We start from the raw sequence: 17391 nt of genomic DNA, 5'->3' as shown, positions 1-17391 counted from the left end.
GTTGCCCTGTTTTGTACTAGATTAATACAGCATGTCTTTATTAAAGACATCACGCATCAGTGTTTGAGGTTTGCCATGCATCCATGAGTGATAGAGCTTATAGTTATAGCTTATTTGTTAAATGACAAGATGCAAAATGTCTTCAAATAGTTCAAAAATGTAGTCTATTTTCAACTTCACCTTTCATTCTAAAATGCATCAACCTGTTTTCCAGATGTAGCCTATAAAGGACAATCTTCAATGATTTGGCGACATCTTGAGGTAATGAAACAGCATCGGTCAACACATTTACATAATTGGACAAGTTAATATAAAGTTGTAAGAAAAGGCTGTGGGATTTGAGGAAGTCAAGTCAAGTCAAGTCATCTTCATTTAGCGCTTTTAACAATGGATTATTTCAAAGCAGCTTTACAGAGATAAACATATCATTTAAGGTAACAGATTGTTTTGGCGTTATAGCGGTTCTTGAATAATGTTACTTCCAGCTAAAGTTAACTTTGATTGATTCACCTCCGTCGAAATGATCAGACTTTAAACGCGAACCTGTGATTAACGCATGCGGCGTTCACATGCCGTGAGGAAGTGTCCTAAAATCCTAAATTTAATTAAAAAAAATATACTGAGATCATTGCATTAAACAGATTCACCGACTGCATGCCAGAGGGATAAAAACATTTTAATTGCTTTCAGAAACACACTTTTACATTACACGTTTCACATTTATTCCTTAAAGCTGTTTCTGCACAATATTAGCTGCTTCTTGGACCACATAGCGCTTTTGACCGCGTCTCTCAGTGGCAGCGGGGGTCTGTAGAGTTGAAGAAGACACCACCAGAAGCTTTTGTTGCTGAAAACTCTCACCAGAGACCGAAACTTCATCCAGGTACTGCTTCAGATAGATCCTCAGTCGTTCATTCTCCTGTAACAGAAGCACTTTCTCTCGCTTCAGACACAAACGGTCAAGCTGAACCTTGTTGTAACGTTGCCAAAACTTCCCAAGAGGAGAATAGTCATGTATTAGCTGTGGAGAAAAGTCAAAAGACAACACAAATGATATACTGAATTTAACAGATGACTAGAATAATGCAAAATAAATGCTAGTACACATCAAATTAAAGTAATGAAACGGCATGAAAAATCTGAAATTACTTCCCCCAAAGCGACATATATCTGAGTGAGACATGATATCCATTGAGAAAATAAAGATTTTTTATTATTATCTGGAATTAACTGGATTGTAAAAAGCGGCCACTCCATGTCAAAATGATGGCAGATTTAAAAGCAAGTTTACAGTGGTTTGTGGGATTGTGATGGAGTGTGATTTTAATAAACCTGAGGGAGTGTCTCATTCGCCGACTTCATGGCATTGGCTTTCTCCTGACTCAGCTCTTCTTCACTCAATGATGATTTGTAGAAGGGCAGAACCTTCTCGTGCTCCGTCTCCATCTTACTGCACAACTCAGAGAGACGGATCAACCTTTCCCCCTATGGAAGAGACAGAATGGGTGACTGACTGGATGTTGAGAGTATTGCTAAAATGAATTCACTTAGTTCCAGAATGACATAATCTCTACTTCCAATAAATATACAAAATGCATCCCTGTTGCAAGAAAAATAATAAAATATTTCTGGTCTACTAATGATACGAGACACAGTTTCTCCTGTTTCAGCTTGACTGAGATATTAATGCTAAAATGCATAAAATGCTAAAATGTAAATGTATCATTAAAAGGCATTCTGTGTTCTGATATGGTTTTGCATGTAGCATGAAATTATGATGTTTTTGATATGTCCATGATTCTCATTTTAAGCATGTAAAACATTAAATATAATAGATTTTAAATGTTGGTCATTAAAGTTATTGACCAGAGGGTGAAAATACTGTATTAAGCAATCCAAAATTGCATCTCACCAAGTTCTAACATCCTTGTTGATCCTGGAACAACATTCTAATCAACCAATCAGATTCAAGGGCTAGGCTTATAACAATGGTTAGGGGTTTCTACCCCAGACAGCAACATAGTGTCGGCCCAGACCTGGCCCAAATCTGGTTCGAGTTAAACCCACAAGTACCGGATCTGGGCAGACACTGTTGCTGTCTGGGACACCATTCTTATTCACCTGTCATTTCCCTCTGATTTGAGAAGTTAGGGTTTGGTTTAGATTTAGAAGTACGAATAGTCGTTATAGGGCAATATTTTTGGACAGAAACGTTGTTGCAGGATCAACAAAATGTAACTATTACTTGAAGGCATAAAGCACTTGTTTGGAAAATTGTAAAAAAAAAACTAAAAAAAAATGAGTGTATATATTAAATGTGGGTGTAATAAATGTACCAAAGCTGTTGTCTCCTGTAGTTTTTTAGCAGCATTGTTGCTTTGAATGGTAAGTTTAGTGAGCTGCTTTCTCCGAGTGGTTCGGTCCGCACCGAGCCGGACTCTGAGATGTTGAACTTCCTGGCCGAGCTTGTCACGGTCTGAACGAAGCTGCTGAACTGTTCCTCCGCTTTGACTAGAGCTCAGCTGACAGCGCAGAGCTGAGATGTTCTCCTGCAAAAGTTTTGTACAGTTTAAATTGCAATAAAATCATCAAAATGATGAAATATCACAATTGGAAGAAAAATGCTTGTCCAAAGTTGTCAGAAAAAAATGAATTTTTGTCTGACCTGCAACTTCTGAATGTGCTTTTTATGTGCGTCAATCTCTTTAGCACTCTGTTTATCCTTGAGATCCAGAGAGTCAAATGATTTAAATTTGGTTTGGGTGGACTCTTTGTATTTGTGTAAAACCTCCTGCATGTCTCGCCACAGTTGATCCATAACCCCATTCATCTGTTCTTTCACTGCTTGATTTTCCTCTTTGTTCTGCAGAAATAAAACCAACAACATGCTATTATATTATGTTTTTTTCCCCCAACTGCTAACATCCTTTTGTCCAATCTGTAGTCACATTTTCAAAACTCTAAACTCTGTCTGGCCGCCTTGGTCAGTGTGTGCTCCCTTACCTCTGCTCCATTGGTGATCATTAAAGTCTTCTATCAAAAACATTTGAAGAAAAAAAATCTTTATTCTTCCAAACTTTTGATAAGTAGTATTAGTGTACACTTGTAAACTCCTACATACATTTGTATATTTGTGTAATCTGTATTTTTGTAATCCATGATCTATTTATATTTGAATTGCACTGCATATTTTAGGTTAATGCAATAATTATGATTTTGTAAACCAAGACATTTACTCTAACTCTTATTATATTTTAAAAAATATTCTCTTTTTCTTCTTGCTCTAGCTTGTTGACTAATTCTAGTTTTTACTAAACCCATGAATATGGCACTATGACAGATTGCTGGTGATGTTCCTCATTTGTAAGTCATTTTGGATAACAGCATCTGCCAAATGAATAAATATAAACATAATAAAATCAGTACCTGTTTTTTAATTTGATTGCCATTGCTCTCGTAGTCACGTCTCGCCTCATTGTCAATATCAGCGTAGTGCTTTTCCATGGAAAACATTACATTCTCCAAATCCACACTCTCCTGCTGGTGCTGTGAAAGAATCTGCTCCCTGGAATTTAAAAGAAATAACATACAGATGATGCTACATTGGCTCAATCCTTCGCAGTGCATTTTCATGTCCCCATATAGATCTTTTTGTATAGAATATTATACCCTTTTTTGTGTGAAATCCTGTTCATGACATCACTTTTGGTGGGAAAACATCATTGTTAGTAATGCTCTTGTGAATTTAGCAGTGTTTTATGGTATTAGTTGGAGTTTCTTGTATTAAATTTCACAAATCCTTATGATAATATCAATATTTCAATAGATAATCAGAAAATATACAAATTCAACAACAAAATTGAAATGAACTTCAAGCTGACACCCTCGAGTTTACTTCTTTTTTTAGAGCTAGGTTCAATCCTGTTGTTAACCTTGTGGTTAAAGTTTATTATGATAGTCCACTTTAGACATTCTACTATCTCTAATTAATTTGCACTACATTTCAAATAACTCTCATAGACTTTTAGGGTTAGTACAATATGTTAACATGTACTTGCAAAGTTACTCTAACTGCGTCTAACTATGGTTGCACAGTCAACTTGCTCTCGAATGTTGAACATTCACAGACTGGTTTTGACCGTTCCAATATGGCGGACGGCTTATGTATAGTGGCCCACTGAAATGGCCGCTAATGGGGCATTTATGTATATCTGTGAAGCAGACAGTCTACTCTAATGACTGCTAGTTGACATGTAGTTGCAAAGATACTTATAGTATGTAGAATGTTTAAAGCGGACTATCACAATAAAAGTGTTATCTTCTTGTCATTGCATAAATAATAAAGATATAATTAAAAAGTTTAAGTGCCCAAGCTTGACCTGAGTTTATTTCTGAAAGTCTATTTTATATGAATTTGTTTCCTTACAACCAAAGCATTGTCATTTTCTAAAGTTAAAAGGTATATCCTAAAAGGAATGACCCGATTTAAATGGTCAGGAACTGGGAAACTGGCCAAATTCACTCCCTTGAAAACAAAACACTACCTTTTGTGTGATTGTTTGTGTGTTTACCTCTCAGTATTATACTCTGAGCTAAGTTCTTCGAGACTGGTGTTGAAGTTGAACGCTAGTTCTGCCAGCCGACTCCTATGAAGCTCTAACAGACAGTCCACGTTCTGCAGATGAGAACTGCGCGCCAGCTCTGACTGCTGCTCCCTCTCAGACAGATCAACCACCAAACTCTGTAAAACACACACACACACGTTTGTTACTCCCAGACTCTGTAATGAAAGCTATAGAATTTAAAACTGAGAGTCAAGTCTATATATATTATATATAGTCACCTTAATGATGTTGTCTTTGCAGTCGAGGACTCTCTCAAAGCTCTGGCTGAGGACTGAGATGTCATTGCGTAGCTCTGCTGTCTTGGTCTGTGTTAAAACAGCACGCCACTGCTGCCGCAGCTTGTCGAGATTCAGAATGGTGTTCTTCTCCTCTTTCTGCAGTTTATCCTAAAAAACAAATCATTTCCAGTGCAGAACTCCATTGCCTGAGTTTTTTTTTTTTTTTTTACAATAGCCAGGACCCATTTCTCAATACTTAGCTCACTTTTTCAAAACTCTTCACACAGTGTGCAGTGAGCACAAAAGCAGTCTATGTGGGCTACACTTTGGATCATTTATCATTGCTTTGACACAAAATGCATTCGATGATTACATCTTTTAATTTGCATGTTTATCAAAACTGTTGTTCAAAACCTAACATAATACACAAATGAATAAGACATACTATTTTGAGTTTGAGTTTACCCAACAAACTACTATGAGTTTGTTGGGTAAAAACCTTTGCTAGTGTTCTGGAAGAATGGCTTGATTTGAAACATGGATGACGTGTTTTGCATTTCGAATGTGAAATTTACTGTTGGACCAACTTGAAAGTTGGTTAGTTGGTTAACTGTGTGAAGAGTTTCGAAAAAGTGACCTAAGTATTAAGAAATGTGTCCTATAGCAATTCAAAAACTGTACTAAGTAAATAACTGTTGTGAAAAAAGAAAAAGGTTCTGATTTTTATGCAATGCACCAAAAACCGTGACACGTATAATAATAAATTAAAAAAATAAAAACTTTTTTGATGATAATAATAATAATAATTCATTAAATTTATATAGCGCTTTTCTTGGCACTCAAAGCGCTTGGGTATTCATAGAGACATATTTTATGCATAACATTTTATTTACAAAATTAGATTTTAGGACAAACCAAAGACCTGTGAATTGTACTTAAAATCTTTCATGTAGCTATATTTATTAAATATTATCTACTAATTCGTACAAAAGAATTTATTTATTGCAATGACCAAGGCTTTTTGGCTAAATTATTTTAAATAAAAATAAAATAAATGAATAAATTGGACTTCTAGGACTTAAAAAAGGGTCCAGTTGGTGTTCAATACAGAACCCTAGTGTTCCTGATTCAATTTTCAAGAACGCTTTGGTTCTATGTAAGGAGAAATGTCTTAAATGATTGCATACTTTTGTGTTTAACAGGTTATTAAAAAAAATTTCTAGTGATAAAGTATGTTTACATATGCTGTAAAATTCCATCAAAATAAATAGGCTAATATATAAAATCAAAATTAATGAATTAAAACTAAATCCATAAAATGATCCCATGATGGGAACCGCTAACAGGTTCTACAGATATGAAATGCCCGACAGAACATTTGCCTGACATAATGTTACATTTTCTGTATGACAATCTGCCTTGAAAAGATGTATTGTTGAAAAGCACTATACAAATACAGTTTTTCTCTGTCGCTTTGGTGCATTTCTCACATCACTATTTACATTTGCACAACAGTTAATGCAGTTCTCAAAACAATTAGTACAAACTACAAAACCTAGTTGATTACCTGCAAATGCGTGTCACTTGCTCAAAATGGATAGCTCATTCCTCAAAAGCAAGTATTCATGTCAATGAAAGTGTCAATGTCATCAAGATGAAAAGTCCTGACACCACTGTTTATGAACAAGATAGTCAAATGGCTTTGTCATGTTTTCATTATGACAGTTTACTCTGTAAATGTTTTCCAATGCAAAAAAGTCAGATCTTGGTGACACTACCTGAAAATGCTCAAGACAGCACTATATACTCTTTGCACAGCCATTTTAAAACTACAGTAAAGTTACACATTACTGTATTTAGTGAGGTAACTGAGTACAAGACACTGGATATGTATGTTTCACATTTTTACTGCATATGCTCTTTGCTATTCTAATTTGTTCACAGCATTGTGCAAAAGAAAAAATACACCCTTATTTACAACAAACATAAACTCCCTTTGGGTAGAGCTGTGCACAACTGTAAACAATATTGCAGTATGAACTGAACATACAACATACATAGTACTGTAAATCATTCATGCACATCCATATGTTCCTCTTTGCTGGCCACATAAGTTCACCTGAGAGAAACTGTTCAATTTAGGAGACATTTTCATGAAAGAAAAAATATATATATATTTTTTTTAATTTGCTTGACAGATTTTGACAACTAGTTCAACATTTTTGTATGTGATGACTCAAGCAATGAAATGAGGACTATTTGTTTTATATGGAATGACTATTCAGCATTCACAAGTATAGTTAATTTTGACTAACACGACATAAGCAAATGATAATGTTATAAAACAGCAGAGAGTTGTATGAAAGCAATTGATGCATGTCCAAAAGCATTTGCAATTTGTTGGAAGGAATGAGAAACTGCTACTATGATGTGCACAAATGACTAAATGTTGTGGAGGTTGAACTAACTGTTGTGCAAATGTAAATAGTGATGTGAGAAATGCACCAAAGCGACTGAGAAAAACTGTAAAAGACACGACTCAACGATTTCTAAATCTAAAATATTGACTCCAGCTCATATATAATATGTCAGCTGCTTGTCACACCTTGAGGAAGTGGGTGAGCATGTCCTCTTTTCTCTTGGCAATATCCTCCTCAGCTTGAGCCTTTTGCTGCATGTACAGAAGTCTCTCCTCCTCAGTCATCCCGGCATGTTTTCCACCTCCTTTCTTCCCTGCTTTTTTAGACATGTTTGCTGACTGTGGATCACAGATTCAAAAGTCCTCAAAAGAGAAGATGTAATTTATTAGCAGCTATAACTTACACAAAATCAGAACTGGCTTGTCAATACATACATACATACATACAGACAGACAGACAGAGAGACAGACAGATAGATAGATAGATAGATAGATAGATAGATAGATAGATAGATAGATAGATAGATAGATAGATAGATAGATAGATAGATAGATAGATAGATAGACAGAGATAGACAGACAGACAGACAGACAGATAGATAGATAGATAGATAGATAGATAGATAGATAGACAGATAGATAGATAGATAGATAGATAGATAGATAGATAGATAGATAGATAGATAGATAGATAGATAGATAGATAGATAGATAGATAGATAGATAGATAGATAGATAGATAGATAGATAGATAGATAGCCATGCAGAGCTTCGTTAAACTTTTTCCGTGCAGTAAGCAGTAGAAATTGAAAAAGATACACAAAACGTGTCCATTTCTAATATTTACAATTGTGGTTGGTAAAAATAATTATATTTTAGCGCTACTATCATTATTTCCCATCGTCTTACCCTGTGATGTCCGCCTGTGAAACGTTTCTGTTGACCGTTTCCTAGCAACCACCAAATAAATGCGACTGCACTGCCACATATTTCCAGCAGTGCGCGCGTATCTTTGCTTTCAAATCACAGAAATAACAGTTGATGTCGTTCTGACACTAGATAAAAAGTCAAACGATTCCAAATGTATTTTCCCCCCCGGCAAAATCAATATCATATAGGCCTATTATTGTCCAATAATATTTTTTTTCCGGCAAAATCAATGTCATATTAGGCCTATTATTGTTCAATAATATTTGTATTTAATAGTTTGTATTTTGAGGTAATTGTATGGTACTTAGGCTAATACAATACAATTATTTAATTTATTGTGTGTGTGTGTGTGTGTGTGTGTGTGTGTGTGTGTGTGTGTGTGTGTGTGTGTGTGTGTGTGTGTGTGTGCGTGTGTCGTGTGTGTGTGAGAGAGATACCAGTTGTTAGCAGCAGAGGGAGCTATGGCTTTAAATATGCGGGTGTTCTTATTCGGAAATAAAAAGATGAGCTTTAGCACAACAAACTTAAATTAGGTTGGAAATTCTCTAATTCAGTATAGCCTATTAACATTTTGTCTTATTCGAGAGATGTTTTTAGCAGAAAAAGGTTTTCTTTAAAATTTGTAATGGGGGTGTTTTCTTTTAAGTTAAGTGTTGCACGATGACAGTTGTAATTTTGTTGCAGGGGTGAATTCAGGTTGATTGGGACACTTTTTGCCATTGAGATGACTGGGAAAAAGTGTCCCAATCAACCTGTTTCACCCTAGTATTTTGGTCCTATGATAATATTTTGTAGGGGTAGAGTGGGGGAAAACGCCCCCCTTAAGGAAAATGTGACATTATTGTGAAACAAAACATAAATGTGACTAGAATTGCCATCCCAGTTTTGAGTGTCTATGGCAGGAGTTATTTACCAAATATTAAAATTGCTCAACCTTCATAATAATTTTTTTTTTTTACTGAAAATATTTTTGTACAAAGGGGGCGTTTTGCCCCAGCGGTGGGGTAAAACGCCCCCCAAGGTGGGGTAAAATGCCCCCTTTCTTACCAACCAGTTTGCTTCATAGATCAACAGCAAAATGAACATAGTTTTTAATCTCTAAAAGTAAAAGGCAAGTAATGCAACAACATGTATATATATATACCTATTAATATTTATTTCAGCAATGTACAAAATAGCCAAATTTCTAACATTTTAATATTTTGATTTCTACACTAGGCCTATATGGGGTTGATAATTGATGTAGTATTTGTTCACCACTATCATCAAGAAAAACAGAAAACCCTAAATAAATATTAAACATAAATTAGTATATTTATAGTGAAATATATTCCATAAATGCATTAAAGGTCACTGTGTTTTATCATTGGGTCACCTAACCACCTTCCATCATTGCATTCACCAAGCTAGCTAATGCTCACTTGAGGTAATTTTTTCATGTTTTGTTCAAATATTTTGATTTTAACACCTAGTTATACTGCATTAAAGTGTAAAATAAAGACTTTGATGAACAGAAATATGTTACTGTAGTAATTATGATAAAGAGAAACTATGCCCCTTGGGGGGGCGTTTTACCCCTCAGCATAGGGGGCGTTTTACCCCACAAGCTATGTCTTTTTAAAAAATTGTTTATTTTAAAAATATATAATTATATTCCTTATAAATAACATATGCTCTCAAACTACAGACATCACTATTCATCTATCATACATCAATGTGATATCACTGTGAACAATATTCTATTAAAAACTTGTTTATTAATATCTGAAAGTTATAGCACTTTCCATGTAATCCTCTTCTCTTCAAATACGTCGCTGGTGTCAGCTTCTCCATGGAGATTTGTATATCCCCGTTGTCAACGTAGTGCATAGCAATAGTAAAAATGTATCTTGATTCATTCTAGTGGTTATTTTGGGAAAAACGGGTGGGGGGCGTTTTACCCCAGGGGGGCATTTTCCCCCACTCTACCTAAACATAATAGAACAGCCGCAGCGTAATCGTTCTGCTATTAATGATTTCTTATCTTACATGTATAAAACACAAGCTGCAGATAATTACTCATGATCTTTGTAACCAGTTTTCATGGCTGATTATAGACAATAGGCTATACCACAGGTTTTATAGGGTGCTTTGAGTTGACTGACATGCAAAACATGTTTCATTTGTATTGCTTGACCCTAAAGAAGTCAATAATATCAGGTTGCATAAAGGTATTTATTACTGTACTCTGTCACTGATGGTATGTGCTTATTAAATGATTCATTGTTCTGAAAAATTCTGTAATAATTCAGTTTAATTTATTCATCACTCATTCCTTTCTTCTTTGTCTTGAGTTTAGCCAACAAAAGGATGAGAAGTGCAAGTTAACTGATCACATGAGCTGGTGAAAAGAGGAGCTAGTTGTGTCTGAGATCCTTTGTTATGTATTTTCTGTCCGTTTCCTTCACTTCCCTCTTAAGAGCTTCCTGGAGACTCTTGTTTCTCGTCATCACTGCTCAGAGACTGTTCTTTCTTTCATCTGTTTAGGCTTTAGAACCAGCTGATTTTATAAGCTAGTTGCTGTTACATGATCACTGACTCTGCATTTGATGGCTTTCCTCTCAACAGATTGTTTCCCCGTTCGTTTGCCATTCTGTCACTTGTCATCTGTTTTTCTCATTATATTGCAGAATTATCAGGTCTATAGTCTTCAAACAAGGTTTTTCTTTTTTTTAGAAACAACATTATTTTGACGATGACAAACAGATATTAGAATGTGATCGGAAGATGATTCCTTGTGTAAATGTTCTCCACTGTTTTGTCATTTCTCACAAAGTCATTTTAACAGAAGAATGTAAATGCTACACTAAAAAACGTTTAATTGGTTAACTACGTTACTAAATCATACATGAGATAAAATAACATTTTACAAGACAATATATTGCAAAATTAAATATATGAAGAAATCTACACGCATATATGCATAGCCTACTGCCAAACTACAATATAGTAAAAAATAAAAATAAAAAAATAATGTATGAAAGTTTAAAGTATGAATGGTCTCACAATTTATGCCAGTAGGTATTCCCAAGATTCATTCTGTGAACCATTTATTGTAAGTATTTAACATTTATTTGTAATTATTGTTATTAGTTATGTAGGTATTTGAGTGTTTTAAATCGATTAGTTAATGTTGATACCATTATTTAATCATGTAGTGTGTTTGTGTGTGTAAAACTTTGGTCTTTGTTATTATCAGCACATGTTACAGTAACAGATTGTAATAGCTCTATATTTGGCTGTTGTATCAACATTATGTTTTTAATGACACATACAGTTAACTGTAAAATATAGCCACCAACATGCCCATAATGCTTGTAACATCTTTCTTTTCTTTTTTTTTTACTTTAGCAAAGTTCTGGCAACCATATCAGCTGCAGATTTTTTAAAACGTAAATTTCATAAAATACAAAAAAAAAAGTTACACTTTATTTTAAGGTGTCCTTGTCACAGTGTAACTATACATTTAAGTACTGAGTGATATTAATTAAAAACATAGCCTTACTATAGAAATAGGCTAGAGATAGAGTTTGGTTTAGTTGCATGTTGTTATGCATTATTTACTGTTATTGCATGTAACATGTAACAAGGTCACTGTAAAATAAAGTGTTTCCGAACAAAAAGATTAAAAGCGAACTCCTTTTGCACAAATAATATTTTACAAATTTATTTCTTTTTACAGATGCAAAACTTTAAACAAGTGCACGTGACCATATACCACAAGAACATCCAATCATATCGTCGCGGCGTATGTCAGGTAATGTTCGTGCTGAGCTTTGGTCATTCCTGGTAAAAGCACGTAAGAAGAAGGAACAGCAGGTCCAGAACCCGGCCAGCCCAGGCAGTTATAGGGCACCATGTGGCCCGGGTTCCCCGGAGACGGGTGAGCGTGTGGCGCACCGGCCAGAACCCCCATACCGGGGAACGCGGAGACTCCACCGGGATACCCGAGCAAAGAGTAATGTGGGAAAGGAGCAGGGGGTAATTCCGTAATTTTGGAATTCAGGTCAAGAAACTGATAGGGGTTGGCGGACAGGTGGTGGTGACTGAAAAACACCCGAGTAGCGGCAGCGACGGATGTTTTTTCCGCGCTCAGCGAGTCCGCGAGCGCGTCACCGGGTAACCGCGCACTTTTCAACGGGTCACTGTCACCCAGATTATACGTCACATTAAAATGATACCTATCTTTTTTGACCAAGGTTTTGGGCTTTCGCCGCGGTCTGTATTTGTAATCCGGGTGTTCTTTCATGTGAACGGCTCTCAGGCGTTTGGCCTCGTCGATAAAAGGTCTTTTTTCAGAGTCTGACAAGAGCTTCCATTCGCCTCCGAGGCGTTTGCTGATCTCAGAGTTGTGCATCTTCGGGTTGTCCAGTGCCATTTTGCGTCTCTGAGCCCTCGACCACACCATAAAAGCGTTCATAGGACGCTTAACGTGGTCCATAGGCTTTGCCATTTCTGAAACAGTTTCCTCTGGTGGTCCTTTTTCAATTCAGTCCAGCGGAAAGCAGCCCAAAGTTCCTTTCACGCACAGTTCAGTCAGACCTGGCTATGTTACCTTTTGTAACATGGCACCAAAATCTGTGTCTCCGCCTAGAAATAAGTTTTACTATTTGTCAAATATCATTGACTTACAAAAATGCCATCAGATAAGGCTATTTATCTCTTCAAACAAGTGGCAATAGTTGTAGTTGTTATCCATGGACGCACGGTGAGTCTCTGAAGCGCACCACACACTACTCAGATTTGTACCGCCTGCGCTGAGTTTTGAATGAAGTGGGCGTGTCACTTCGTCCTTAGATAAATGACGTCACTGCGTGTGTTTCCTGTGAAATCTAGCAGCACTGTGTGTGGGGCAGTTTACTTCCACTGGTGGTAGCACTCCGATGACAATATTACATTATTAAATCTTTAACAGATAATTAGTTCAATGTTTATTCAAAATGTTAAATAGCATTATTATTATTAACAGTTGTTAGAATAGTATTAGTCATCAAAACTGAAATAATATAAATTGTAGAAACTATGTAGTGAGCAAAGATGTTATACAAAATCAAACCTACACTGTTGTAAAATGTTTACACATTAAAAAAAACATTGTTGGATTAACTTAAAAGAGTAATAGGCCTAACCTGGTTGAAATTTAAAATATTGAGTTACAATATGGTACAATGAAGGAGATTGGTTTAATCAACAGAAACTCAATATATTATGTAATCTGAATCACATAAATTATCTAAGTTGATTTGACAAAAGAAAAAATGTTGTGATAGCAAATCATGAAAATATTTTTTTTTTACAGTGTGTACTTTATTATTTTTTTTTTACATATTTAATATACAAATATATAAATTAGCTCTCCAAGGCTAAATGAATGAATAAATAAAATACTCAGTTGTCATCTTTGTTTTGGCAACTCAGTGCTTAACCAATAGGATGCTATTTCATCACAGATACTGTGTCATTAAAAGACACCCTTTGAAGTTCAGTTAACATTGTGTCCATAACTGCAGGTCATATGCGTTTTTCCATCACTATGTGATTATGATGCATTTTATTGAATGGCTTTCAATATTAGAGTGTATCTAGAGAAGGGAAGTGCTTATTATTAAGTCAAGCGTGGAAATTCGACACTGTCGTCGTTTCTCTTAATGATGTCTCTTTGTATACGCTTAAATCTTCATAATCTTCTTGTAACCATGGATGTACTATTTGCAGACAATTTATCCACCTCACATCCTTGTAATATAAACTACTCAAGCCCAAATTACAATTGGCAGCAATAAAGCATAACAGCTTAAAAAAGAATATTAAATAATAACTGGATGCCATGTGATGAGGTCATGTTACAATGTAGAATACTAACTGTTAAAAATGTTTATTGTACATGTATTCCATAAACTATCTACAAACATAGCCCTGCAATCTCTTTTCCCACTTAAGCGCAATAAACATTGACACTATAGTCAATGTGTTTTCATTGTATTTCATTATTGCATACACAAATGAACAAGAAATCAAACCATGTTTTCATCAACAGGAAGTGATAAGATCCTTTTGTAATTGGAGCGATCATACCCTGAGAACTAGGAGGTGTCTGTCATGAGTCAGGACCACACCAGAACAATATGCTCCGGGGTAATTAAAGGAACAAATGACTCTTAAAACCGGCTCTGTGTTTAGCCTCCTTTTATTCTCCTGAAAACATCTCGGAACGCATCTTGGAACTGCATGAGTGCTCTCGGTTATCTCTCAAAGAGAAGCTTATTTAGCAGAAAGGAAAAGAAGGTCCTTTGGAGAGAGCGGAAGAAAAGAACAATGCGTTAAAAGGAGAAATCCTTTAATTTTCAGCTAGAAGAAGAGCCATTGTATGTCCAGCTTTGCCCTGCCTTCAGTTCTTCATCTCCACAGTGCTTTGACAGAACCACCAAAGCAGTCTCAACATTTGTGTTCTAAAGAACATGAATGTGCTGCAGAAAGAGTCACTTATTATATAACTGTGCAGAAGACGTTTAACCAGACTGAAGAAATAACTATTGATGAACTGTGTCCTGAAGAAAATGTGTGTGGTGCTCAGGTTTGGGAAAAATCCATAAGTGTCAATTTGAACCCACAAGAAACTGAATTGGAATTTGAAATTTTATGACAGGAATTTGCTGAATAGTACACTGTAAAAAATAAAATGCCATTTTTAGGGTAAAATACCGGCAGCTGTGGTTGGCAGAACTTTACCGTCAAAAATATGGTACAGACGTTATTGGTTTTACAGAGTTAACTTAAAATTTACAGTAATAAACCGTATTTCATTATCTGATATAATGTTAATTTACCATCCTATTTATGTATTCATATCTGTTTTGTACCATTGTAATACACTGACAAACAACAATCACCGCAGTGATGAAAATCACATGAAAAATCAAAGCTCATCACAACCAGCTCTTCCACTAGAAAGTTAGTACTGTAATATAGAAACTGCACAGTGTCATTCGCACAAACACTAAACAGCATCATGGTAACACATGAAATTTTAAAAATGCAATAAACATTCTTTTAACAACATTAAATGTAACATAAAACCCTAATGTACATAACTGATAAGAAAACTAAGAAGAAACATAGTTATTTCAACAAAAATACATCAAATTTGAAGTGTCACGCAGGGAATTGTGGGAATGTCAATTTACGGTATTTCACTGTAAATTATACAATGAGTTGTTCTTTTTCACGTTCAAAAACTGTTTAACGGTATTTTACAGTAAAATTACATTAAATGTACCGTTAGATCTATCACAGTTATTTACCGTATATAGTAAGGAAACTTTCTGTTAACCAATTAACAGTTTTTCACTGTAGCATTTTTACAGTCTTTTACCGTTAAAATCACGATAATTTTTTACAGTGTATTTCAAAGAAATGCAATGCATTCATGGGAAAATGTATCATTCTCTCAGTCCATAAGGCCTTTTTTTAAGTTATATTTTGACCTCATTATGGTTTTATTGGATAGGACAGTTAGAGGTCAGATAGGAAAGCATGGGTGGAGAGAGGAGAACTTGATCGGCAAAGGACCTCAAGCTGAGAATCAAACTCGGGTCACCAGAGGCACAGCTGCTCTTCTTTGCTCTTCTAGTTAAAAATGACATATACAGTTCTTTGAATTTCAGTTTAATTCATTGTGATTCTTCCTTATATTTAGTTTTGGGGGTAACGTGAGTTACTTGATCTGATTACTTTTTAAAACGTGTAACGCAAGTTACTTTCCCAGACAGCATCATAGTGTCGGCCCAGATCTGGCCCACATCTGGTTACATGTGGATTCCACACGGCCCAGAAGTGGGCCGGATCTGGGCCGACACTACGTTGCTGTCTTGATTGAGAGAAATCGTGAGTAAGTGCAGAGGCGTTGTGTGCTCTGTGTGAACATAGCAAAAAAACGATTCACAATTCCTCAAAATGAATAAAAACAGTGAAATGCAAGCTATTACTTAAACTTGCAATAATTAAATAGGTTAGATAATACAATATACTTTATGTATTTCATCTCACTTTATTAAAGGGGTCATATAATGGTACACGGACTTTTACAAGTTGATTGTACTGAAATGTGTGTTGGCAGTGCCTGTACACAACCATCATAAAATGATAAAAATCCATCCAGTATTTTTGTTTTAATCTCCTTATATGTTTTCCCCTGCCTCAAATTGAGCCGTTCGATTTTGTGACGTCACACGCTCGGAAGCCCCTCCCACGATTGTTGATTGACAGCATCGTTTCAACACAGACCCTCCCTCGCTCGTGAGCCAGCTGTCAATCATAGTCTGCGCGGACCGGCGCGGTCATTGTTGATATGCTGGAGCACTGTCTATGAGCAGAATGGCGTCTAAGCGATTGTGGTGTTCTGTTCTTGGGTGTAATAACGAACACAGGAGTCATTTTAATGTTCCTAAATCCGAACCGCTGAAGACGCAGTGGCTGAGTTTGTTTTCGAAGGGAATATTCCCCACGAGCAACGTCAATGCTTTCATGTTTGCGCGAATCATTTCTCACCAGACTGCTTTATAAACGAGGATCAGTATAAAGCTGGTTTTGCTAAGAAGCTGCTCATGAAAAAAGGATCAGTACCAGCTATTCGTGTTCCTGCTGAACCTCCAGAAGAACTGAAGTGAGTGTAACGTTTTATTAAACTTTATATTAATATTTATATTAATCTTTGCAAATCGCTAGCTGCACGCTTCACAATGAATGCTTCTAAGGTTTACACTTAGGGTACATTACGGCATGTTTTCTATGTATGATGTTCTCAATATAATTCATAATCCCACGTTTATACTGAACAACGCGTTATGGTTATTGTGTTATTATGTTACAAACGGTGTACACACAGAACAGAGAGGCGGGGTGAGCAAAGCTCATTATCATTTAAAGTCATTATGCACTGAAACGGCGTGCTGAAAACAGAGCTGTTTTTGACCAAGTAAAATAAGTGTTTTCTTACAATACTAATGGGAATTTTTAATTAAAGTATATTACAAACTTTTAATTTAGACCCTAAAGAATCATACTAGCTTGTACAAAAATGGCATTATATGACCCCTTTAACCAATGTCTTTGCTGCTGATCTTCAATGATCTAATTCAACCACATAAGCAAAAATGACTTT

General features: G+C 35.7%; 2 protein-coding genes across 3 annotated transcripts; both read right to left on the bottom strand.

The window, feature by feature from the left end:
* Positions 1-658: 658 nt before the first annotated feature.
* Positions 659-7600, bottom strand: ccdc65 (coiled-coil domain containing 65). Of its 2 annotated transcripts, XM_056267036.1 has the most exons (8): positions 7449-7600; positions 4844-5011; positions 4572-4741; positions 3427-3565; positions 2666-2863; positions 2337-2549; positions 1333-1485; positions 659-1021 (listed from the first exon to the last, which is right to left on the bottom strand). In XM_056267036.1, exons 1-8 carry the CDS (start codon positions 7590-7592, stop codon positions 728-730), a joined length of 1479 nt encoding a protein of 492 aa, XP_056123011.1. In that variant the 5' UTR covers positions 7593-7600; the 3' UTR covers positions 659-727. The 2 variants fall into 2 exon arrangements, with proteins under 2 accessions (XP_056123011.1, XP_056123012.1); XM_056267037.1 differs by lacking the exon at positions 1333-1485.
* Positions 7601-11882: 4282 nt separating this feature from the next.
* Positions 11883-12947, bottom strand: sox21a (SRY-box transcription factor 21a). Its single transcript, XM_056266880.1, has one exon. It carries the CDS (start codon positions 12682-12684, stop codon positions 11965-11967), a length of 720 nt encoding a protein of 239 aa, XP_056122855.1. The 5' UTR covers positions 12685-12947; the 3' UTR covers positions 11883-11964.
* Positions 12948-17391: the final 4444 nt, after the last annotated feature.

Source organism: Rhinichthys klamathensis, unplaced genomic scaffold (assembly GCF_029890125.1).
Source record: "Rhinichthys klamathensis goyatoka isolate OS25496 unplaced genomic scaffold, OSU_Roscu_1.1 h1tg000254l_1, whole genome shotgun sequence".
Lineage (NCBI taxonomy): Eukaryota > Metazoa > Chordata > Actinopteri > Cypriniformes > Leuciscidae > Rhinichthys > Rhinichthys klamathensis.
The sequence above is the reverse complement of the archived record's forward strand: the minus strand, read 5'-3'. Positions and strand labels throughout refer to the sequence as shown.